Genomic DNA, 25,959 nt, shown 5'->3' with positions numbered 1-25,959 from the left:
AGGTCGAGAAATGATCACGATCCGATTTAATAAATTTGTTGTTTTTGTAGGCTTTGCCTTACGTTTGTCTCCTCATCGCGATGCTGTTTTTCATCTACGCGATCATCGGTATGCAGGTACGTATCGCTCTCTCGGAGTACTCGGTTGAACGTTTAACACCGAGACCTAATTTTTCTGATCCCGTTTCAACGCCGAATGGACGAACAAACGAGTTACGTTGATTCGTTGTCTTTTATACTTGAACGAAATGAGACGAGACGAGACGAGACGAAATCGCACCGAACGGAACGAAACGAAACGAAACCCGAACCGTTGTAGACTGCTCGGTCAAACAAGACGAACGATACGATTTACAGGAAGAGAAACGTTAAACGATCCTCGGTTGCAGTGGCGATTAGTGATACATGAAATTCCCGTTGTCAGGTCTTTGGAAATATATCGAACGATCCAGGAACAGCGATCGATGAACACAACAACTTTCAGTCCTTCTTCGCTGGTCTTATGTTGCTTTTTCGGTGAGTCGAGCAGCTAAACGCAGCGAAGTTCAAAGACGGGATAAAGTGAATCATTGTTGAACGAGAAAAGCTACCGATCCGTCAAACAGTTTCGTTCGACGTAAAAACAAAAACGTAGAAAAATAGAAGAAAAATAAGCAGTTGGCCAGTCGTATTTCGGTTCCATTCGAGTAGATCTTTGATAATATAAACACGAACGGATGTAACTAGAATTGAATACCCAAAGGAAAACGGATTCCCGAATTTCTGGATATTATTGCTTCGAACCAAATTATTCGGTATACGTATAAGTAGAAAAGTATCGACCGGTGCAATTTACGCGTTTGTTTACGAAGTGTTTATCAAGTATCGCGTACTTTTCGCACCTCTGAAGCGAACTGTTTCAAAGAACGAAGGACGCGAACGGTCGGTAGCAAATTATGGTAGAGAGTATATTGGGCTGTTGGCATGAGGTTTAAGGAGAGTAAGCTGCTCGACGTGTCAGTCTGTTGTAATTAAACCCTGCAAATTAGACTCCCCATAGACAGTTGGTTCCATAGAGATGCTTGCCCTAGATTGTTGAAGTTGGTCACGTTACAGCGGTACTCGAGAGAACGGGGGAAAAAAATTGAGGGGAATGCTCGAACTAGTCGAGTAAACGCAATCTGCATAAAACGGAGGATGCTCGATATTCGATTGAACGGATCGGATCGTATGGGATCGGATCGGATCGAATCGGATCAAGTATTCTCTCGAGGTACTCGCGTATCGATTCAAACACGAGAGCAAAAGAAGTTCGTAGCTCGCAATTAATGTGGTGGATGCGTATTGTTAGAGGGTAGATCGACACTCTATCACTGTGTACACTTTTATTAACTCGAACATGGTAGAAACCGAACGTATTATCAAGAAACGATCGATATTCCAGATATTAAGGTTTCCTCGATGGAAAATGTCGAATACACGCGGTAACCGAATAAGACCGCCCAAATTTATCATTCGTCTAGAAAAAAGAAAAAAACTTGTTGCTAATGCCGTGCTCGCCCTTTGGCCGCGGCCCTTTTCTTTTTCTCGGTCTCAGATATTCGGTAACATCGCGCTGGAGCCCGAGACTTCTATTACCAAGCACAACAATTTTCAAAGCTTCATTCAAGGTCTGATGTTGCTTTTTCGGTAAGTAGCACAACACAAACTACGATAAAGATAAAGAGAGAACGGCTATTTTCTTTTAATTCCCAATGATTTTTTTTTTCTGTCCGTATTTCGAGCAAGTTCGCAAACAGAAAGAGCACAGCTAAAGTTCACGCTCGCGACTACTGTATATACAAATTGAAATGACACAATCCTTTGTAGACCGGCAACATTTCGATGCTCGAATACGAGTCGATTCTGCGAGCGATTCTATCGAATTCGTTGGCGCTCGATGTTCCTTTCCACAGACGATTCCTAAGAAATGTTGGACTACAGAGGATTAAAACTCGACGGCACAGCTTTCGCAAAATTGGCGGACAAAGACTTTTTCGTTTCATTCGACGAATCGAGGTGATGGTAATTCGTATCGTCGGAACACTGCACCACTTGAAATTACTAACACGTAAACATAAACGGGCCGAATTACGCCTTATCGCGGATAGTTTCAACTAACACGCAGTAGAATGATCGAGTAGAGAATTGAGTTACCGATCAAGTATCGCTTTTGGTATTGCATTCGATTACGAAGGAACAGTTTTTCGAAAGTATAACCACATATTCTGCTTGTCGTATTCCAAACAAATATTATCGCGTATGCGTTTCTGGCGAAAACAATTTACCAATTTTGTAAACGTCCAACCTGCGAACCTATTCGATCTAAACGTGTCAATTATCGATGAAGATCTAGCTTTAGAAAACCATCGAGTAGATTTACGATGCGCGCGTATACGCGATAATATCTGATCAGTTTTACCATGCATGATGTGTTTTCGAGGCGAGTCTAATTCCGTGTTCGACTATCGTAACATTTGCTATAGTAAGTAAGTTGAAATTGGCAGCGATCCGTGAACGTGAAACGGAAGCGTAGAACGCTTGAGATTTCATCCAGTATTTTGCATGTAGTACGAAAGTCGACCGAACCGATGATTCCCGAGAACGTCTTCCAGCGATGCAACGCTCCAGTGAGAAATAGTCGTGAGTTTTCTGGAAGCGTCGCGAAGGTTGAAAGATCTATCATCGGCAGCTCCTAAGTTTGTTGAGAGGGTTGTAATCGAACGCGAGTGGAAACGAGATGGAGCGAGCGCAAACGAGTGATAGAATCGGTATTTTCAGGTGTGCTACCGGCGAGGCGTGGCCGAACATCATGTTGTCCTGCATCAAGGGTCGCCCTTGCGACGTTAAAGCCACGAAACAGGACACTGACGGCTGCGGCTCGAACATGGCGTACGCGTACTTCGTCTCGTTCATCTTCTTCTGTTCGTTCCTCATGCTGAACTTGTTCGTCGCCGTCATCATGGACAACTTCGATTACCTGACGAGGGACTCGTCGATTTTGGGCGCCCATCACTTGGACGAGTTTGTCCGGATCTGGGCCGAGTACGATCCGAACGCGACTGGCAAGATCCATTACACCGAGATGTACGACATGCTCAAGAACATGGATCCGCCGTTGGGGTTTGGCAACAAGTGCCCGAACCGGCTCGCTTACAAGAAGCTCATCAGGATGAACATGCCGGTGGACGTCGACGGGAAAGTGAACTTCACCACCACCCTATTCGCCCTGATACGCGAGAATCTCAGCATCAAGATGAGATGCGGTGAGTAACCACCCCCGCGTCGCGTCGATTGGATTCGCGCGCTAGTCGCGCAGAGATCAAACGAAACCGTTACGTTCCATTATTTTTATACGAACCAAATTTAACCTGCAAACGCGAATATCAGTTATGTAACAAGTTCGTTCGATATTTAATTACCACTCTCCCATTGTTACCAATGATACGATAGCCGACGAGATGAATCAAGCGAACGAAGAACTGAGAGACACGATCAGGAGTATCTGGCCTTTACAGGCGAAAAAGATGTTGGACCTTTTGATACCTAGGAACGAAGGTAAGGATCTCTTTCGAGCTGTTACACCGTTGCTCTGGACGACTCTCTTTAACGAAACCGCCTTCGTCGTTCTGTTTCAGAATTAAACAGAGATAAGCTGACCGTTGGTAAGATATACGTCTGCCTCCTGATACTCGAAAGTTGGAGGACGACTAGGTTTGGTCAGATAGAATCGACCGGACAGGTGAGTGTCCCATCAATTTCCTATCGAGTCTCACTCGTTCCATAATCGAAGACCCTAGCGATAATTTCCTCTATTCGAACAAAATGCCTCTTCGTTGCGTTCCCGCGATTCGCTCGTTTCGTCGATTCGACCACCTGTCCTCGTATTACTCGCGAGTCGAGCTAGCTATACGCGATTGATACGCGATCGCGTATCGCGGGAACCAATTGAGGATTCCGTTCGAATGAATGTTTGTCGTTGGCTTCGTCGTGGTAGGATTCCACACCGGCGGTGTGGAAGCCACGTTTCGAATAGAAAATCTCCAAACATTCCAAGTAGCTTCTTGACAACCCAAGGAAGCTTGGCATCGCGAACCATCTATATCGTCGACGCAAAGTACAGTCTGAGAACGAAAACGTGAAAATAATGCTACCGAAAAGCAACACATGTATTCGTATTTTTAGGCGCATTTTACATTTATTCGAAATTGCTTCGAGATCAAATAAAAGTACGCGTAGGCGCGCGCGTATGTTATTCTTCAATCTTTCCAACAAACAAAAGAGAATATCAATTTATTCCGTTAAATCTTACCGAAAGTACACGATTCCAAGCTTCCATCCCGAGTCCTTACATTCCGATGCTATATTACTGTGTGCTCAGTAGTGCTGAGAATTTTTAAAGGTTCATATATATTTGAACAAGTAACGAAAAATCGAGATTCTTAGCCGCGTTCTTTATCCCAGCGTGGTCAGCATTCGATACACGAACATTTTGAAGAGCGAAACGCCATGCAACATTGCGATCGCGAATCGGATACATTCGTTCGTCTCGCTGGGCTAACGAACCAGCTCCGATTAGTTAACTATTACTTACGAACAAAAAAGACGTTCAATCTCTGTCTGTTCAGTCGAATTAGCCGAGTCAATATGTGTAGAAACAGTTCGATGTCACCCCTCCTGAACGTCGCAATACGAATTTGATGCAACCGATTAACGTAGATCGTTCCAAATCGATACATCGTTTGCAGACGTCTTCTTTTTACGAATTTCGTAGCAGAACCGATAACGAGAATCGTGACTTTATCCGTCCACGCGAAAGAATGAGTTTCGTTCGATGTTTCGTCATTATGGCACACGATGGATCGACGTCGATATGGACTACTCATAGAAAATTAGGACAATATGATTTTTGAATGAATTACGATTAGAACATTAGAGAAAAATCTGTGTGTTGAATTTATACGTGTTTTCATTAAAGAGTCATAGAACGAGAGTACAACAGCGAAGTTTGAACCTTCGATTTAATGGAGAATAGAATTACGTTATTATTATTATTATTATTATTATTATTAATGTTATTATTATCATTATTATTATTATTATTTATTATTATTGTTATTGTTATCGTTATTATAATTGTGACATTAGTGTAGGAGTAATTTATATTCAAATTTTAACTACAGACAATACTTTTATGTACTTATATACCAGACAAGAGGATGTTCACGCAGCTCTCAATCATCTCTTTGTGTCTTTCTCTTTATTTTCCAGAACGATAACGATCTTATCGATAACGATAATGCTGGGCAAAGTCCTGCAGCCCAGGCGGTAGTACTTACTTTTTCTCTTACTTAATATCATCTTAATACGGTTTCTTTCGTTTCGTTTTTTCTTTGTACATTCACGTTTCTTTTACCTCTACATTGTTTTACACGTACCCCACGTCCACTGCGAAGGATCGTCGAACATATTTTCAGACTTCGATTAAATATCGTTTTCGTCCAGACGACCAGAACAAAAATTCGACTCGAGCCGCGCGAATCCTTCGCAGCGAACGATTCATTTTATTCTGTACATAAATACATTCGTTTTATATTTAACTAATCCCTAACCCATGCAGAGACACAGTAGCCTGTCGTGTACATAAAGTAACTAAAGCTTAACTAAATCTTTACCTTGAACCGTTTGCCTAATTATCATCAATTATCATCGTATTCGTTCAAACGTAGAATCGGCAGTTGTATCTCTGCTAAAGTTTTAATCTTGTACGTTTATTTTCTATGCATCGATACACCGCACACAAAAATCCACCGACACTCGTTACACTACTACATTTTCGTTCGAGTTACGTTCCGTTCACATCCGTAGATCTATATTCTTTCCTTCACTGTTTCCACTATCACCGAATCACAAACCAAAGAACGACGACGCAACAGCGGCTGCCGCGTTGCGATAGAAAATCTTCTAGGTTGCGTTTCCTTCGAATATTTATACAAAAGAAAAGACTATCGTATTCGAATTAATTCGAATCGTAACGGTGATGATTATTAAGTCTGTAAACGATTGAAATCTGCTGAGAAATATCGCTATCGAGATTAACGGACGCTCGTCTTCGTTAATATTTACCAATCGTTTTTATCAATTCTAAATGAATAAATTTAAAAGGTAATAAATGAGAGAAAGCGAGTCAGCCGCAATTGCGATCAGAACGGAACCACTATCACACTTGAACTTTTCTTCTTTCTTAGGCACTTGATATATTAGCGAAAGTACGAACTAGAGCATCTGTCGGGTTCACACGATCTATAGAACTTTTAGAAACTTTAGTCTTTCCTTTAAAAGAATTTCCTTTCTAACAGCACGTTTCCTCTTCAGATAATAAGCAACTAGTCTAGGATAATACTTGAACTATTAGTTGAGTAGCGCGTTCGATTTTATACATCGTCCAGGACGAACCCAAGGATCGCTCGTAAACATTTGAAAATTGCATAATCGGAGAATTAATTCGCGGAAAGCAAGTCGATGCATAAAATCGGAACGCTCTAAATTTTTTTAGTCGTCGCGTCGGTATCGCGTGGGTGTCGCTGGCACGTGCACCCACGCGTAATCGGCTCTTTGCCCCCTCGAGAACACGATATAGCTGTGTGCAAGTAAGTTACCTAGTTCATCGAACCTCGTAGAACGAAATTAGTTCGAAAAAAGAACACAAATTGGAGAAACTTGATCCTCGATTATAGCTCGCCTTTTGCCTCGACTATCATTCCATTAGTCACGATTTAGCGATCACCGATATCCGATTGATTCTTCTCTTACGATTAGACCAATAGTCACCCGAATCCGTGTCTGTTTCGTCCACATAGCGTCCGACATAGTCGATCTTAGATTTAGCATTAGAAATTTAGTTTTCCGATCCCTTGAGACCGATCGTTTCCGTTACCAAATTCTGCTGCAACCGTCTGTCTTTCTTACCTTATTTCTTTTTTCTTTTCACTTCTGTTCCTTTGTTCTTTTTGTATCGTACAACAGCTCTTGATATTACCGTAGTTGGATCGAGGAACTCACTTCTGATTCGACGATACTTCGCAAGCAGCGAAGATGCTTTCACCAAAGGAAATACATTGTTCTCGACGTGCGTTCCTCGACTTAGAGATATTCAGCGTTCTTGCTAGTTGGTCTGAATTAGTTTTTTCTTCTCTCTTTTCTTTTTTTCTACATTTCGTAATTTGTCTGTGACACTTTCCGAAGACCTTCCGTCACCACGTAGCTTAGAAACTGTACTAGTCTAGAAAGTTTTGATCGAGTACCGTTTCTGTAGACTCGTTGCCTGATTAGAATAGTTCTCTTTCGCGATGGCTTAGCGTCTCGCAAAGAGTAAAGTTAGTAAAAAATGATGTCGATTTCGATTAGGTCGATCGAAGGCGGTAGCTCTGTATATGTATGAAAATCGTTGATACGTTCGATGCTGAAGGGTTTTGTTTGAAAATACCCTTGACCTTTTATTTTTTCTTTTTTCTTTTTTTTTTTTTTTGTCAAAAAAGTTCACAATCGTATTCGACCGATATCACGCCTATAATTTTCGTAGGCATAGAGCTACCAGCCTTTACGAATTCGATCAAACTCGACGCCCAATTGCTACCGACTTTCCTCCTTTCGGACACTCGGTTTCCTCTCTAAGAACTACATCCGGTTACACGTCGCGACACGCAGACAACAACACGACAAACAACGATTACCACCACGAATCAAGTAGCTAGAATTCTACCAGTCGTTTTTCGAAAGATTCAGCGACGTCGATTTTTCTCGATACAAACGATGCTGTGAACAACCAAATGTTTATGCCCGCCGGCGAAAATTATTCGCTGCACGACGAACTGGGACGTTTAGCGTATCCGAGGGTAACGAGTCGATGTGAATAATTTGCGTCGTCGTGCCAGGAAAGAGGGGGCTTCCGCCAGGAAGCCTTTTCATCCGCACTCAAAGTAATTAGTCGTAGACGACGTGCTTGCGAACACTTTGCAAGTTCGTTCGTGTAGTCGAAACTATAGAGTTGAAAGTTGAAAGTAATCGATGGTAGATGAATCGTAGCCAATCGTGGCGTACTTCAAGCATGTCGATGAACCGAGTAAAAACGTACATTTCGTCCACTTACATATATATATACATACGTATGTATGTATAGATAGATACCTGTACATGTGTGTGTATATACGATATACAGAATTGTTAGCTCCCCAAGTAGCTCCCCGTCACAGTTGTTCGTTGTGATTGGCTTGAGTACTATGTTTGTCCACGACTTGTTCGCATATGTGTATTAATACCTTTAACGAAACGTCCGTGAATCGTCGGTGTTTTTTCACCGACGCGAAGGAAGCGATCGATATCGATTCGATGGAATTAGATCGATCTGAAACTCGGACACCGACGGTTCGCGCTACTTTGTTGCATGATTACTAACGTTTGCATTCCCACAGTGGCATAAACGTGACAAGTAAATAAATGTCTCTAATTGCATATGATAACCTTATGCTCGCCCATAAAACACTCGACAAACTAATATTATTATAATTAACATTCGTAACGTAAGATATAGTTTGGTTATGTTTTGACAAACATATACAGGCTTTGCCAGAGTGTGATCCACCGTCGCAAAACAATGAATTCGCAAACTTTTTCACTTTTATTACGTCTTTTCTACAATTCTATATAAACGCACACGCAAATTCGTAACGTGCATTGTCGCGACAGAATGGCAACGCGTTCGTTTAGCGACACTTTCAAGTGCACCATCACGATATACTCTTTCTTATATAGCATGGCCTCTTTTTTTATCAGAAGAATTTCTCTCTCCCTCCCCCTCTCTTTCTCTCTCTCTCTCTCTCTTTCTCTCTACTTCTACTCAATCTATCCATCTATCTACCTACCTATCTGTCTCTTGCAACCAATTCGTTCTCTTCGATTCCCTTCGAATCTTTGCATACGTACGCAAAAATGTATAAAGGTAAAAGAAAGAAACAAGACACCTGAAAGCCTGTATGTGCCTGTACATATTGTACGATAATACGGGTGGCTCGGGGATCGAACGACCATCCGAGCGTCGGCGTCGATCGACGAGAAACAAAACACACAATACCGTAGAAAAACGTATCGACCAGCTCTGATAGTTGGTGTGGTTTCGCACCTTCTCGACTTTAGCAATCGGCCTTCCTCAACTGCATACTGGACGTGACAGCGGTTAATCACACGGGAAATAGCCACGGGACCGGAAGTAGGGCGAACAGCCTCGAGCCGGTGGTACGTCCGTTGGACTCGAAGATCGATCAACACAAGGAGTTCAGGGAGGAAGACGATGGGGCCCTCGGGGTCCTCGCAGCCAGCGAGCACAGACGTCACCGTAGCATCAGGTATCGTCTTCCGCCTGTTTCTTTTTACTTTTGAAACAACGTACGCGAGAGTTGTTAAAATCGTCTCGTTTCTATTAATACAACACGAGTAGCTAATTAAGTCTAAGACGGATGGAGATGTCGCTAATCGACGATCGTTATGCTTTCAGAAATAAAAAGGTGAACTGGAAGATGTCCCACCAGTACGATATACTAGGCAGCAGCGGAGAGAGTAGCCAGGGAGGGGGTGGGTCTGGGGTTGTACCCGTAGTTAATGACGAGGATCGCGCCCCCGAGCTAGAGCCATTGCTGGCTGAGGTGCCCTCCCAGCAGGATCAAAACTACTACTACTACCACCATCACCATCACGACCAATACTACGATACCGACAAAGATCTATACTATGACCGTCACCACCACCACTACCACCACCATCACCATCACCACCATCATCATGCTCACCGACCACCCTCGTACTATCAACACCAGAATACCTACGCACCTCGCTCCTCGATCCGTTACCACAAGGTCTCTCGGCTCGATTCAATTAAACAAACAATCCTATCGCGATTTCGATAGCTCTAACCTCGATCGGTCGCGATTTACAACGAAACGAGTTGCCTAGAAAATTACCCTAGCTACGATTCAGCTAGGCCGGTCTAGCTCGCGAGGTGAACGTTTCGACTCCATCGACGGAGTCGTACGATATCGATCACCTCGAGACGGGCGTCTGGATCGCGGTAGATCGAGGATAATCGCTTCGATCGGGACGCATAGATACGCTCAGAGCCGAATTAAGTCATGCACTTTACCAAAGTATCGGTACCCTGAGTTATTCATTTCAAACTCATCGACATTGGTGTATATGGTTAAGTTTGAAGTATAGATGTTGATCGTTGCAATTCATTTTTTTTTTTTTTTTTTTTTTTTACAGAAGCGTACTTTTCCACTATCGACGTACACTTGTATTATTGAAGATTCAATTTCCTCGACAAATTCGATACGAAGGCTATATGCAGATATAGATATAAATATAAATAGATATATAGATATAGAAAGAGTCAATCTTTTCTCCTCTCGGAAATATTGCCGGAGATCTCGCGTTAATTGTAGTCCTGCGAGCCTAGAAAATCTTAATTCGGCTCTGGATACAGTCCGTGCTTAACAACCGTTCGCGATACGGATCTTTCTACGTAGAATCTGAATGCGACGATACGCTTTCTTTAGACTTAGTTCGATCGTTAGAATAGGGCTCTGTGCGTCGCGATTAGTTCCGACGGAGATGAAGCTTGCGATAAACCAGAGAAATTCCTAATAGACGGAGTCGAGAACACCTTTAGATTCGGTAACATTTTCTTTCCAACGACACTAGACTAGGGTAGATCTAGATGTATAGATTCGAGTTACCGACAGATTAGAGAAGACATCGTTCGTTTCGCGGCCGGTTGATCGGGATCTCACAATCAGACGAGAAACGAGAAGCATTGCGCGCGATGCTGTAAATCGGCAACTATCGAGATCGATTCGCGGTTCGTTCTCCTTCATTTATAAACCGCGTTCGTGACCGAGAATATGTAAACATATTTTTAGTCGTGTTTACGAATTTACCGCGACTCGATCTTGAACGCCAACTAGAGAAGGATCCAACCTGCTCCCTTGCGATACCAACGTGTAGTTTACTGGATAGAGAAGTACACGGAAGACTAGTCACGAGAAACAGAACGTGCAAGTACCTCTGTTATCGTATCTCTCTCTTGTTGTCTCACAATGTTAATTATACGCGTGCAACGACCGTTTTATACGTTAAAACGGCGTTAAAATTGAAGGGGGATGGGTTGGTACCTCTTCCTGTGAATGGTAGCATCTTTGTAAATACAACGATTAGAACTGATAATCGCGTGAAGCGAGCAGCCACTTAGATGACTCCTACATCCACATCATTACCTGGATACAAGATTTTTAGTGACCGTTCGATATCGGTACTAGAGAAATCCCCACCCTTGTCCCTAGCTGCTTTCAACCTTGAGATTATTCTCGAGAGCAACGAAGCATTCGCGCCGTAGCGATTCGGCGAGTGCCTCGTTCTCCGTTTTGTCTCGTTGTTTGTCATGTAATTTCATGTATGTCCGCGATTCGGTAAGTAAGAGTCACCTTTGGAACAAGTCACGACTCAAAGGTAGTGGACACGTTTGTTTCTCTTTTATCTCTCACCCAATCATCCCTAACGAGACTACTAAGCAAAAGCATGCGCATGCCCGAGGAAATTCTTTTGAACTGCATGTATCTACACGCGCGCACATGTGCCTGTATATCGACTACTCTGCTCCATTTCGTTGATTGTTCTTCTCATCTTCGAGATCGTCTACCGTTTATCGAAACAAGAACAATAGCATGGTCTATGACGAGCCTCGGCGCGAGTTTTCAATCGGCAACAAATTTACAGATTCTTATTTTCTTTCGTTAACGTTGAAATGGATCGAAATGAAATTTTTGTTCCGAGTGGAAAAAGAAATTTGCAAGTAATCGTTCGTATGCTGGCATCTGAAGTTTCGAGGCCGAAGGCTCGCGCAGGGGTTGTTCGTTTCGGAGGCAAAAGGCGTCTCGAGTCGAGAAAGATATTCGTTCGAGGCGCGAATCGTTAGTAACGAAGGCAAAGGACCGGCGACACCCCGACTCCTTAAATTCCTGATTCGCTCGCGACCTCGGTACAATTTCCTAACCGACGAGTCTGTTCGTTTAGATGGACCCTCAGGACGTCGTAGTTAGCGACTCGCGAGCCGGTAGTCTCGAGAGTCTCACCCACGCAGGCGAGAGACTTCATCCACCTGCTCATCCAGCCAGACATCCATCGCGTTCACCGAGTTTGAGGTAACAATCGAACCGCGCAGCTGTTTCAAGGTTTGCTCGTTAAATATTGGCTTGTACTACAATTATTTGCAATCGGAGCCATTCGATGGAAATTTCTTCGTATTTAATCCTTGATTACTTGATATGTTGTACGAGTACTCGCCGCTGTACGATACGGCGTTTTACGTGTAACGGTAAATGCCTACGTTTCTCGATACAACGTATAACGTATCGTCCGAAACGAGGAATTACAGATGAGGTCTCGGCACCAATCGTCTCGGATTCTCGGACCTCCCAGGACGTAGCACGCAGAGATGATCGAAACTCTTATCTAAATCCAAATTTCGCATCGAATTTGAACAAATCGAAATTGTACAGAAGCCACAACTTCCGAGCGGTCGCCTACGAATATCGTACTATCGAGAGTATTTCCAATGCATGCGATTATTTACGTTTAAGTGTTTGTAACTTTATTATACGTTTTTTATTATTATATTTTATTATATTTTGTATCCTTGCGCTTTATTATGTTTTTTTTATTATCGTTGTTTAACGTGCTTCGTATCAACTAATTGTTATACATTTGTCGTGTTTTCGTAGTTTATTATGTTTCGTATTATTATATTTTTACTTGTAGGTATGTTATAGTTTATTGTATATTTTGCGTTGGATCGATGTATGTCGTTAAATATATCGTTGTAAATAAACCATTTGACGTAAAATAATGTACTCGTTTTGGAGGTACTATTGGTGATTTCTTTCATTTTTTTAACTATTTAACTTGAAAGTCTACGCGAGTCGCTCGATATGTCGTTCCTTATTCTTTAGTTCCTTAGTTGCGTTTTTCTTTCTTATCCGTTTTTTTATTCCGTACCAATATAGAAACTATGTGTAAACTCTATTCGTAGCACTGGTTACGTTATTATCATCCCCAGTTCTATTTCGAAACCTACGATCCGTTGCATGAGAATAAAAGGTGGGGATTATTCGATTTCGCGAATTGTTTTCATCGAGAAATTGATCGCTGGAATGTGCAATGGGAAAACTAGGAGGTTAAATAGTTATGGTACAAGCCAAGAGAAGAAATAGAAGAGAGAACAGGCGACGAAAGGGAAGAAAGAGGGGAAGGATGCTAGCCAGTGGAGTGTTGGTTTGTTTACAGGAGGCACTCACCGGTCGTGCACGGATCGCAATCACCGAGGCGAGCTAGGTACGATCATCACGGTCATTATTACCACGACGGACCAGGGTTTAGCGACACGGTTAGCAACGTCGTCGAGATTCAGAGACACACGCATCATCCCCATTCGTCACAGTACAATCATCGGCACAGGATGCGAGGTACAAGACAGCAATGATAATATCGGCGAAGAAAACACGGTGCAACGATAAGTCCTTTTTGACGAAATCTTCGCTACGAATCTCTTTCGAGCGACAGATATGTTGGTCGCGTTGTCGAAATCGAGTTTTCCTCCCTTCGGGAAAAATGGCTCTCTCCCCTATCCTTTCGTTCCCCTAACTCTCTCAAGCTCCGCATAGAGAACGAGAGATTCGTAGTTAGGATTTACGAAAATATGAATGTCGCTATAAATGGTTTACTCGCAAGAGGCAAAAGCTCTGTGTCACTCGATGTAATATGTTTCTTCGTTTTGTTCTGTTATGCGCCTACAAAGACTATTACGACCACTGCGACTATTACGACGATGGTAATTTCTTTCGCAACTCCGTTTGATTCTCCCTGTTCCGAAGCAATTTTATTATCAACCTTGAGTCTACGATCGTTTGGCTTTCACCGTTATATATCGTGTTCTTTACCTTTTTTTCCCTACACATTCGGAAACATGGCAAACCGACACAAATTAGTTTGTTAGTTGAAGCAACATCGAACACAACAGACACCGTAACGGCGAACGACTATTCGTTTCGATAGGATATTTCGTTAATCACGGAGCACCGCAAATCACGAGTGAAAATACCGAGAATCTCGAGGATCGGTTAGTTGAATTAAAAGAGTTGGATCGTTTGCCTCTTGACTATCCCGTGAATGTTTTTCAAAAACCAAGTCGCTCGAGGCTCCGCAACGATGCTTATTTTTATTTTTTTTTTATTTTTTTTTTTTTTATTTTTCAAACCTTTCTATAATCTGTACGAGATCTATCGCGCACGGGATAGATGGACACGCTTACGATATCGAGCACTCTCGCACACTCGGAACACGCACACTACCCTTGACCCGAATGCATACCTGTGAGACCCGCAAAGAGACGAGTAGTCCATCCCTCGAATAAGTAGTAGTCGAAACTTCAGTTCCGCTCTCCGAACTCGATCGAGCCTAATTGTTCGTAACTATTGCACGTCAACCCCGTAGAATTGGCTTGAAACTGTTTCCCGACGAAAGTTTCGTATCTCTAGAACAGTGGCATGCGGCTAGTCAAATGCACCGGTATGGTAAATCGACCATAACTATTAGACCTGTTAGAGCAGACTCTGGTAACAAAAAAAAAAGTAGAAGAACAGAGAAAATGATAGAAACCCTCTGGAGACTGATCTGTATCTTGGCATGTCAATGTTAAAATAACACTCGTCGCCCCCGTATCATCCTCTCGAACGTATCGAATCGGATCGGTTAAACCTATAACCGCTATCCCAAGGATTCGAATACGATCGATCTAGCTATATCCGCGTAACTTTCAACGACATCGATAGAGCGTTTTCATCGTTGAAAGAATTCCTTGAATCGATCGGCGTACGATACCACGGAAATACAGAGAAGTTGGCCAGAAATACCTTTCGATACGATGTTAGAGAATTTCGTAAAGAACGAAGATTTCTTGGTCGCGTAAGAAAAGTACGAGGTTCGCGTTACGTGAGAGGATTTTGGTTAGCTTTCTCATGTTTCCGTGGGACGTGCGACGCGACGTTCCACCCCGTAGGATAGAGTTAGAATAGTTGCCGAATAACGGGTGAGCAAACGACCCCAACTCTGTAACAAGAATTTTCGTCAGGTCCGTGGAGCGCGTCGACGAGCCCTGCGAGAACACCGAGCCCCATTCATCAGATGGATCGAGGTCGTCATTACGGAACGACCAGATTGGAGCAGCGCTCGAGGAGTCCGAGCCCGATAGGGGGTCGTCAGCCGGGTCACACCCAGCAGCATTATTATCGACATCATCCCCATCAGCACAGCTACCCGGTATTGGTGACGAGGAGAGGTCAGGGGCGACGGCTGCCGCCAACACCGAACAAGCCATCGACTTTGCAGCTCAAGCCAGCCAACATCAACTTTCCCAAGTTGAACGCTTCGCCGACTCACGGGCCTCACGTGCCCGGCGCCCACGTATCGATTCCTAGCGGTATGCAGCATCCAGCTCCGGGTCACGTGCCGGGAATGCAACCGGCCCACTGTCCGCTGAGCTTCGAACAGGCTGTGGCGATGGGTCGCGGGGGTCGTTTGTTGCCCAGCCCTGTGCCGAACGGCTACAAGCCACAGCCGCAGGCCAAGCAGAGGACACCCAGGTGAACATCTCTTAATCTTACCTGCGCCTGCGCTCGCAACAGAATCAGCTGCTCGCTCGAGGCCGACGAGGTGCTATCTCCACCATTCCGTTTGGCTAACCCCCGTTACTTTATCGTTACCGTTGTTAAATCTTATGTTCAGAATCGTTGCTAGTGGTATCGACAGAGAAACCTACGATACGACCCCTATCGAGTCTTGAACAAGCTTCTTCCCTTCGAGGAGACTCGTCTACGAATATTCATCAAACATAATTAACGATCGTCCTTTTTCCATAGGTCGAGACACTCGGACAGCGACGACGAAGACTGGTGCTAGCCAAAGTGGGACCCTGGACGGTGGTCCGGTGACGTGGACGCCCCCAGGCGTCTTTGGGTTTGCGCGTGAATCGCATCGATCGAACCACGAATTCGGGAGCGGTGAAATTCGATCGACGGTCCCAGCCAAGAGGAGTCTCGGGTGTCGAGATCGGTTACGGTTCTCCGTGAAAAGGAGACACGAACGAGAAAAAGTGGCGTATTAGGACGACACCACGATTCGGAGACACCGAACGATCGAGATTCGTGCTGGGACAGGGATCGACGGCAGGTTCGAGACGACTCGTTTCGAGCCACCAGGACAACGATTCCCAAGAAACGCGGAAAGAGTTGAAAGGATTCGAAAGAAGCTACGCGACTGAAACGAGAGCAACATCGGACGGATCGTTACAGGGAAAATAAAACAGGACGTACACACATGGATACACGGATACGCAAACACGCGAGCACACGCGCGCGCACATATTACACACAGACACACAGACACACATACAAGTATAACGAATAATCATCTAGGCGACATCGAAGCAGATTGTGTGCCGCGAACACGGACGATCGTCGATTGAAAGATTAACAAACGAGCGATCCAGGCGAAAGTCCCACTGTCGAGTCGGACTCGTAATTGCCTGAACGCTCACAGGAACTTTATCTATTTTCACGTGAAACTTTCTTTCGTCTCGAACTTTGTAAACCTTCCTTTGCTGTGCTTTTTAATCGACGGACCGAGCCGAGGAGGATCCACTTTTTATACGATTAATATCGAGGGAAGCGCTCTTGGAACGATCGAAGCCTCCGCCTCGGATCCCTTTTCGCGCGAAACCACCAACTTTGTTATCACCTATCGCGTCGAAAGACCCTGCGACACCGTCTCTTCTTGATTTCTTTCGGAATTGCGTCTGCCCGAACGATTCGCCGGAGAGACGCGACAGACGGGACTGACCAGCGTGAAACGAAATCCTCTCCGACGAATCCCGAATTGCAGAAAACGACCCGTTCGACGCGCTCGTAGACGATACCGCGTCGACGTTCGCACAGAGTTCGTTCGTCGATAACGTTAACGAATCCGTGCAAAGGATGCATCTCACGAATCGAGCGGGCTACGAGAGATAAAAAAAAAGAACACGCGAAACGTTTTTCTCCTTGGATGATTTCACGGGAACCGTGACTACGGACACCCTCGAATTCGCATTTGTGAATCCCCGGGCTACGACGTGTGTATATATGTGAACGTTTATACGCATGGAGCGCGGTCACGTGTTCAGCGGGTCGTTTTCGATCGAAAATACCGTATACCGATAGACCTATTTCGTTTCGTGCAATTTCCTACTCGTCCGAAGGTTCGTCGTTCTATTCGAGGCGCAACGAAACGCGAATCGTTCCCATTACTTGCTCGCGTGATTCGAGTTTCCTTCGCTCGGAACAAAAATCTGAATAGTCTATTTAAATCCATCGGTTTGGAAAACTGGATAATCGAGCAACGAAACGAAATAGAGCCGTAATACGTAGAGCGTATACGATATACATGCGCGTATTTTATTCGGAACGAGCCTCGGAACGCGTGGAAAAAGTTTGGTATCGACGTCGCGTCGTACGCATACTACGAACGAGCCCTTTTTTCCAAATCGAGGATTCGGAGTACTCGTAGCGGGACCTCGCGGACTTTGACTCGTAGAGCCCGAAGAGGTCTCCGTGTACATACGCTCGTTCGCAACGTATCGGAGAACGAAAGAGAGAGGGTAATCGAGAAATCGACCGGTCGCTTCGCAAAGGGAAGGCTAACCGTGAAAATCGTAACCGAAGCTGCGAGCCTTCCGATATTTTTCCGCGCTCTGAACGATACATCGAACTAACTACGTAGGATTTTTACTAAACCGATTCTCTTGTATCGTAAAAAATGTATTCGTTGCTCGCGACTACCGGCTGTTTTATCGCGGTCCCTTTGACGATGACCCTTTGAACGTTTAAACCGGAAGTAATAGGCGTGCAAAGGACACGCGTACCCGAACGAGTCGGTGAACGATATTTTGTTCGCGAATCAAAGAAAAAAGGTTAGAGGAGCATCGAGAGGAACGATCGTCGGTGTCGTTGTTTCGTATTCTCGCTGTTGGTGCCAACGAGAAATCGAGGGATGTTCGAGAAGAGACGAAATCGACGAGTTCGAGGAACAGTGGCATGTGGGTGCCGGGTGCATCGCGCGACTGTCGACGAAGAAACGGAAATGGAACGGCGAAAAGGACCGGAGGTGTACGCTTTTGTAAAGAAGACGAGCGAAACGAAGAAAGAAAGCAAGTCGAAGAAGGAGACTCACCGAGCACTTGTAAATTATCTCATAATTCTCAACTCAAAATTTACCATCGCTGCTACTACCACCGGTACTATCGACATCTACGAAAGAGGAAGAACTATTCGACTACTAATTATTACCGCTACTACTAATAACTACGGCTACTATTATTAATTACTAAATACTACCACTATTATCGCTATTACTATTATTACTACAATTTACTATCACTACTTATTACCGCCATCGATACTACCGCTACACTACTATTACTAATATTTATTACCGCAACTACTACTAGCATCGTAACTACTATTACCACCACCAAAAACAACACCACGAACACCACCTCTACTATCGCTGCTGCTGCTACTACTGTTACTACTATTACTACTACTATTACTACTACTACTACTACTACTACTACTACTACTACTACTACTACTACTACTGTTACTATTACTACCGCTGCAACTACTACTACTATTACTACTACTACTACAACTACTATTACTACGATTACTGTTACTAATAGTATTATTATTACTACTTTTACTAACGCTATAATTACCGAAACATTTGATTAAAGATTACAACCATCGCTACTACTGTTGTTACTACCACTGTAATTATACGGTTAAGATGTACGAATCACTCATCGAAACCGACCGGAGAAACATCGATCAATCGTACACGCGTACACGAGCACAGACACGCAAATAAACACAACACGCGCACGCGCATAACACAGAGACAGGCAAAATTTTCATTCGGATTAAAATTTCGAGCAACGAATTGAACATATTACTTTTTTTATCCGTTACGAGTTGAATAAAAATTGAAATTCGAATTATAGAATGTAATATTTGAGATACGAATAAATGATAAATGATCCGTTCGATCAAATTTTATTATCGAAATAAAATTCTGCCCGTCTCTTGTACGAAATGTAAAGGACCGTGCAACGGACGCGCGCACAGCCAAGTCGGATTCGCGTAATTATAGAAAAGACGGACGACGCGAAGAAAAAAAGGAAAAAAAAAAGAAATACGTGTAACATACTGCCAATCATAAGAAGATGTTTTAAGTAAAGTACGCGCGAGATACATAAATCGGATACATGAAACAGAAACCATAGTTCTTTTTACGCATTGCGTATACACAGTACACACACACACACACACACACACACACACATCTATACGTAGGTAGATGTAAATAAATAGATGGAAGAGGCGAAGATGGAAGCGCGATTGAGGACGATGAACGAACGAGCGTGAATGCGTAGGAAAGCCGATCGAAACGATCCCTTAAATGATTAACGAACTTAACGATTTTTCGATACCATTTCGCGCTTGCCTGCGTAATCTGCATGCATGAATACAGTTAATCGATGGAACATATTATCCGAAAACGAAGGAGAAACGATTAGATACACTCGCCGACAATACACCACGCGGATATTCCTCGCGGCTCGAGGATTCGAGGTTCGAGGTTCTCGCGTATCGTAATGCATTTCTTATTTTTTTTCCCCCATTGGCTGTAAAGTTTTCATTCTCGTACGCCCGTACGGTATCGTTCGGAGATTGGCATGGTAGTTTTTATTAGTCGTCGATCGGTCGAATAAAATTGTACCCATCAGCGGCGTAGTTGCACGAGATCGGATTCGCGAATCGAAACGAACGCGTCGAAAAAAAGTGAAGCGCCGAAAAAAGTGCCGTTACGGTAAAGTAAAAACAGATAAAACAATAAATAAATAAATAAATAAATAAATAAAGTAAACACGGGTAAGAGTACCGAGAATCTTACGAACGCGCGTTTCGCCAAGTGTGATCGGTGTCGAGAGTGGTTTATGTCCCTTAAGTGCTTTATAAACTCAATCGTATTTCGTATCGTCGCGTTTAAACGTCACTGTAAAAGGAGTACACAAGTAAAAGTATAATAAACAAAAACTTTTTTAAAAAAAAAAAAAATAACGAAAATGAAAAAGAAAAGTGCGAATGTGCGAACGCGAGGTGCTTGGACACGCCATGATTTACGGCGTTTCGAGGCGGGTTCGAACGGATGGTGAAACGAATGATCATCCCAACGCCTTCGCTTTGTTGTTAATAATTTATCGTAAAAATTCTTCTATTGTTTCATTATTCTGGCCGAAATATAATCGTTGTTTCTACGATCGAAGTTTCGTCGTCAAAAGTTTACGTTTAAATGTCATCGAATATTATTAAAAATGTTTTTCTCTGTGATAAATCTAAAGAATCTAGGTTTGACGATCGCTATCGTCGCATCGACGGATCGTTTCGTAGCCCCGAAATGCGTTTACACGAAAAACGGACGAGGAGGAGGAGGAGAAAAGATTGAACGTTTATCTTAGCGTGCAAGCGTGCGTCTGTGTGCGAGCGAGCAGCGAAAGTCGAAATTTTCAAATTTACAAAAACTGTTTAGCATCGCGAAAGCAAGCATACGACCAAGCTCTTAACGATCGCTTAGCGTAATATAGTTGTAACGGAGGAATATAGTCTAATCGAAAGCATACGTATAAATGTAATTATAACTCTACGTATAGGTAATTAACGCGTACACTCGACATGCGGTAACGTAACGCGAGGATCTACGATCAGATCGATAATCGCAGCTGTAGAAAACCTAAAAGGAGCTAGGAGAACGATCGATCGTGGTAACAACGATGACACTCGAAACGAAGAAGAAGAAGACGAAGAGAAAGAAGACGCGTGGTCAAGTTTCGAATTCTCGTCGCCGCGCCGTGTGGTACGAAGAGAGTTGAACGATCAAAGAAATTTCGTCTCGATTGTATTCGGTAACGAGACAAGGGAGGAGCATGCGCCAACAACGACGCCGATTGGTCCAGGGCAAATCGATGGAACGATATTTCAGAGACTAGCGAGCATTTCGAGAAATAAAGACAGTTGTCGAGAACAACGATCGCGACGATTCGAGCGATGCCGATGTCTCGGCGCTTTGCAGCGTCGACAGGAAATCGGCCGATGAATCGTCGTCTTCGGTTTCGAATAGACGTTGAAACAGTTTCGCGAGAAATCATTCCAGTTTGCTACGTCTTTCTACTAGGATTTCGTGATTTCTTTGCACGCGCAGTTGATCGAGAGTCGTCTCTTCGAAAAGTTTAGCTGCAAAGCGTCGAGGCAACTTTTCACGGATCGTCCACCGACGCTTGGCAGCGAACCGTGATCTACTCTCGAGACTGAGAGGCACGGTCTACCCTAACGAATAACGAACCAAGCACGAAGGTACGAAGAACAACGAGGACGAGGAAAAGTAGAGAAACGCGGTAATACGAATAATCAAGGAAATGTGAAAAAGTGGTGACGACGAAGAAGAGTCTAAGGACTGTCGGCTCGATAGACGCGTGTCTGCATCGTGTAACAAATGCCTCGATCTAAACGCGTTGCATACAGGTGCGCCGCGTTGCAGCTGATAACGTAGCTGGAAAACCAAAAATATGCTTCTCGGCTCGTTCGTAGAAAGTACATTTAATTAAAAATAAACAGCGGATATCGACCCGAGCCTCGCGAACCTCGTGGATACGATTCCCATCGGTTCTAGGCAGAAGAGACTTCTCGAAGGATCATTTTAGTCGATCGTCGAACACAATCCCATCTACGATTTCATTACTTGCATTTAATTATAATAACGATAAGCGAACAAAAATAAAAGAAAGATCTAACGAGGATGAAACCGTGGGGAGGGGGAGAGCGTAAATGGTGTAACACGTAAATACCTACGATTAAGAGTTTTTCTACTTATCTATACATACATACATACATACATAACATACATACCTATATATATGTACACGTACGTACACATACCTAAATATATGTACATATATATAAATATGTACACGTAAAAGATACACCGTTAATATGCACTTTATATCTATGTATTTATATATAAGTACGTGTATGTATATATAAATATATACATATAAATAGTACGAGCGAGTAACGAAACCGTATATTTCGCGCTAAATGCCCTGTCGATAATAATAATCACGACGCAACAGACAAACAAACAAACAAACAAACAAACAAACACACAAACAATTAAACAAAAAAAAAAAAAAATGAAATAAACTTCGTCGCTAGATCTCTCGGCTCTTCGGCGAGCCAGAGCTCCGTAGAGTTTCATACTTTTGCAAATAATCGAGAAATCTCGTCGATACACTATTATACCAATCTCTCTCTCACTCTCTCTCTCTCTCTCTCTCTCTCTCTCTCTCTCTCTCTCTCTCTCTTTCCCTCCCTCCGTCCCCCCTCCCCCCCTCTCTCTCTCCTCTCTCTCTCCTCTCTCCTCTCTCCTCTCTCTCTACATATATATCCGCGTATAAATATAGTTGAAAGATCGAAACGAGAGAACATTGATCTTGATTCGAGACTGAATGTTCGAACGATGATCGGATGATTAGGCGAGAAATGCGCGATCGAAGAAACGATTAACCTTAATTGCTTTCGAGTTGTATTCGAACATATGCTTTTCCTTTGCCTGAACACGATATTCTGTACAGAAAGAGCGTAAATGTATTTTCGAGAGAGCGGGAGTACATAGGGCGTACGGCCGCGCTGGGATACACGGAAAGCTGATCGTTTCTGTTCCGAAGAATCGTTAAATGTGCACAAGACGAGCGTAACAGAGGAAATATCGTAACGCGACGAATCATTGAATAGTTACAAAAGTTGCCTTAATATTACACGTTTGGTAAACTAAACGATAAGATACGCAAACGAACGGCGAAGCAAACGAGAAACGACTCGAGAACTTGGATTACGATTACCGAATAATCAAAATTGACGCAGAACAACGTTAATTAACCTGCGCGCGACGTATAGTGGTTTTACGATCTGAACAATTTGGTGAAAATGAAAGAGCCCGCGCAACGAAAATCTCATCGTCTCGCTGCTCGTTTGCCTCGTGTTTATTTACACCTTTGACACGGACGGTGAATGTACTAACGATTAGTAAATAATCGATAACGTATACATACTCGGTCATCGGTAAAACTTAACGAATAATCAAACACGATTAGTTGGAAAAGATGTGAAACTACTCGTTTACGATTGCAGATCGATCTAGCAATTGTAAGCGACGATTAAAAAGTTAACGTGAAATTAATCGCAAAGTAATTACCAACCAACTCCGTGGTGTACCTTCCGACTCGTCCGATTCACTTTTTTTCCAGACGGATTTCCCGCGATCGCAATCGTATACAACGATGCTCGCGAGCTCGAACGCTATTCTTCGTGAATGATGAAATCGCGTATTACGAACTTGCTCTTCTCGTGTCTCTTTTCGCGTTCGCTTATTCGCGATCCAAGAATGCGATTGCGATCATTTCGAGACCCTTCGAATCCACGAACAGGGTAAAAAGAAACGAAAGCGGCGAGACGCGTTAAAACTACCCGATGATAATCAGTCTGTACCTATATTCGCAAAAATACTGTCTAAAAAGTCGTTACGACGTTCTTAAACGAGCCTTTTCGAATTCTTTTCGGTCTCTAACGCGGTGGTATTCTCCCTTAACGCTCCTCTGGCGAATCTCGAGTCGTATCGTCGCGGTTCTTGCTCGAGGATTGACGTTGGCTCATCATTCACGAAAGTAGCGTGCCGAGTCGGCGTTGTACGCACGTAAGAAATCAAAAAGAGGGTGAGAAAGAGAGAACGGTAGAGAATATAAGAAGAGGGACGAAGAACCGAACGATGTTTGGCTGCGTGTATTATGCGCCGCGTAAAGTCACGTTCTCGCGGGAACCAACGTTTAAAAAGTGCACTATTCGCCAACGGTTACTCGGTTAGCGCGATCAGATATCGAAGACAAATCGGACCAGATCGACTCGGAAATATTTCATCGAGAACGTGACTCGATAACGCGTGCTCCGTTCTAGACGTACGAACGTGATTTAGCGTTCTTTATTCCATCGGTTATCGGACTACGAGAATCTGGCTACGAATGACAACGGCCGAATAAACGAGAAAGAGAGAGGGTGAGAAAACGAGTAGAAATGCGCGAGTGTGTACAAGTAAGAGTGAGAACGCGAAAATGAGAAAAAGCGAGAAAATGAAATGGAGAAAATTCCGTAGACCCGTTTAATAGTCGCGTGTACCATTGTTATAAACATTGTGTAAAGAGGGAGAGAAAAGAAGTGGAAAAAAAAAAACCCATTGAAAGCTTTAACTTTGACTAAACTAACTTTAAAAGGGTATATAGCGATCTAGCGCAAGCGAGTGTTGCTGCCAGGCGCGTGAATGGCGGACGATTGGCGGTCGATTCTGCGCGACGTTCTTACTAACGGTCGACGAAACGCGTGCGTATATTACACAAGTATCGATATAGTTTATTCCACCCGCGATGTACTCGATCTTTAATGTCGTTGTTACAGTCTCGTACCCATGAAGTATATCGTTCGCGCAATATCTCGCCAATCTTCGCGTTACTGTACACTTACTGTATATTACTTATACATATATACATATATACATATACATAGATGTATGCATACGTGAAAATGCAAAAGAACACTTGTTTTTCTCGGAGAGAACAGATCGAGTGCAGATTGTACCTTTATACGTATTTCATTGTTCGCGTCGCGTCCAGAACGCAAACGATGGAAATTGAACCGAAACGAGGAAACGGAATCGGCGTTCGTCGAGTGAGATGCGAGTCGTGTCCCTTTTCGTTCTCGATCCAAGGATAGATCGTTCGTTGTCATCGTTGACAAGACATTTACTAATTTCGTTTACGCGCGAGTCGAGTCCTTCAAACGCGAAAGGGATCGACGATCGACGACCCAACACCCGCTACCCCTAACGTTCACCGTAATCGACGAAATCAACATTTCAGTTTCGCGTGCTCGCCGTGACGCGAACGTTCGGTTGTATCGTTTCTCTTCTTTAATGGAAAATAAGTATTCTATACGCGTGGTCGCGTCTGCCATTGGGAAATTGCCACGCGTTAAAGATACAGAAAACGAAAAAAAATGAATAAAAATAATGGAAAGGATAACCTCGATTATTCTTCGAATCTACGAAAACGACTGGTTCGGTGTCTAGAATGAATGAACGAACGAACGAACGAAAGCGAGACGCGAGAAAGAGAGAGAATACGAAGACGCAAACATGCATTATTACTTATGTATTATGCGGTAAACGAGAGAGAAGATACCTACCTTACATATATAAATATTATATATACATATATGTGTATATATATAACATGTATGTATATATACATATATACATAGCTAGTTCAATTTGCAAATTAGTGTGTATTGTCGCTTCGAAATGCCCAGTCATTACTCGCCAGGATCCAAAAACCCAACAACCAATTTCAAGTTCATTCTTTTTTTAAGGAAAAAACCAATAAAATAATGTGTTAAAATATTTCAAGACGCTCGTGTTTTTCACTTAAACTTAAGCCACCGCGTACATTCGCTAGAAATCAGCGCGTGCGGGATTTTACAATTTCTACTTCAACGAATTCTTTTCGATTAACTTGCCACGAATCGCCTCGAAATGTTCTCGAACGGCGACACGCTTAACAGCAACAAGTATCGTTTTACGTCAAAAT

General features: G+C 43.3%; 1 protein-coding gene across 5 annotated transcripts in view; it reads left to right on the top strand.

The window, feature by feature from the left end:
* The window catches only part of LOC128892004 (voltage-dependent calcium channel type A subunit alpha-1), a 98,183-nt gene extending 72,403 nt beyond the window's left edge, over window positions 1-25,780 (top strand). For 4 of the 5 annotated variants that reach the window (XM_054152033.1, XM_054152031.1, XM_054152032.1 and 1 more), the window contains 13 exons: window positions 51-116; window positions 1,576-1,667; window positions 2,799-3,283; window positions 3,471-3,575; window positions 3,656-3,759; window positions 5,289-5,345; window positions 9,210-9,418; window positions 9,568-9,925; window positions 12,138-12,265; window positions 13,407-13,585; window positions 13,918-13,950; window positions 15,238-15,760; window positions 16,037-25,780. In XM_054152033.1, the coding sequence (XP_054008008.1) occupies window positions 51-116; window positions 1,576-1,667; window positions 2,799-3,283; window positions 3,471-3,575; window positions 3,656-3,759; window positions 5,289-5,345; window positions 9,210-9,418; window positions 9,568-9,925; window positions 12,138-12,265; window positions 13,407-13,585; window positions 13,918-13,950; window positions 15,238-15,760; window positions 16,037-16,076 (2,379 nt within the window). In that variant the 3' untranslated portion in view covers window positions 16,077-25,780. Of the gene's footprint in view, window positions 1-50; window positions 117-423; window positions 516-1,575; window positions 1,668-2,798; window positions 3,284-3,470; window positions 3,576-3,655; window positions 3,760-5,288; window positions 5,346-9,209; window positions 9,419-9,567; window positions 9,926-12,137; window positions 12,266-13,406; window positions 13,586-13,917; window positions 13,951-15,237; window positions 15,761-16,036 lie in introns of all 5 variants that reach the window. The other variant, XM_054152035.1, reaches the window with a different exon arrangement.
* Window positions 25,781-25,959: the final 179 nt, after the last annotated feature.

The sequence above is a fragment of the Hylaeus anthracinus genome, unplaced genomic scaffold (assembly GCF_026225885.1).
Source record: "Hylaeus anthracinus isolate JK02 unplaced genomic scaffold, UHH_iyHylAnth1.0_haploid 12002, whole genome shotgun sequence".
Taxonomy (NCBI): Eukaryota; Metazoa; Arthropoda; class Insecta; order Hymenoptera; family Colletidae; genus Hylaeus; species Hylaeus anthracinus.
This window is presented reverse-complemented; position numbering and strand designations above follow the sequence as displayed.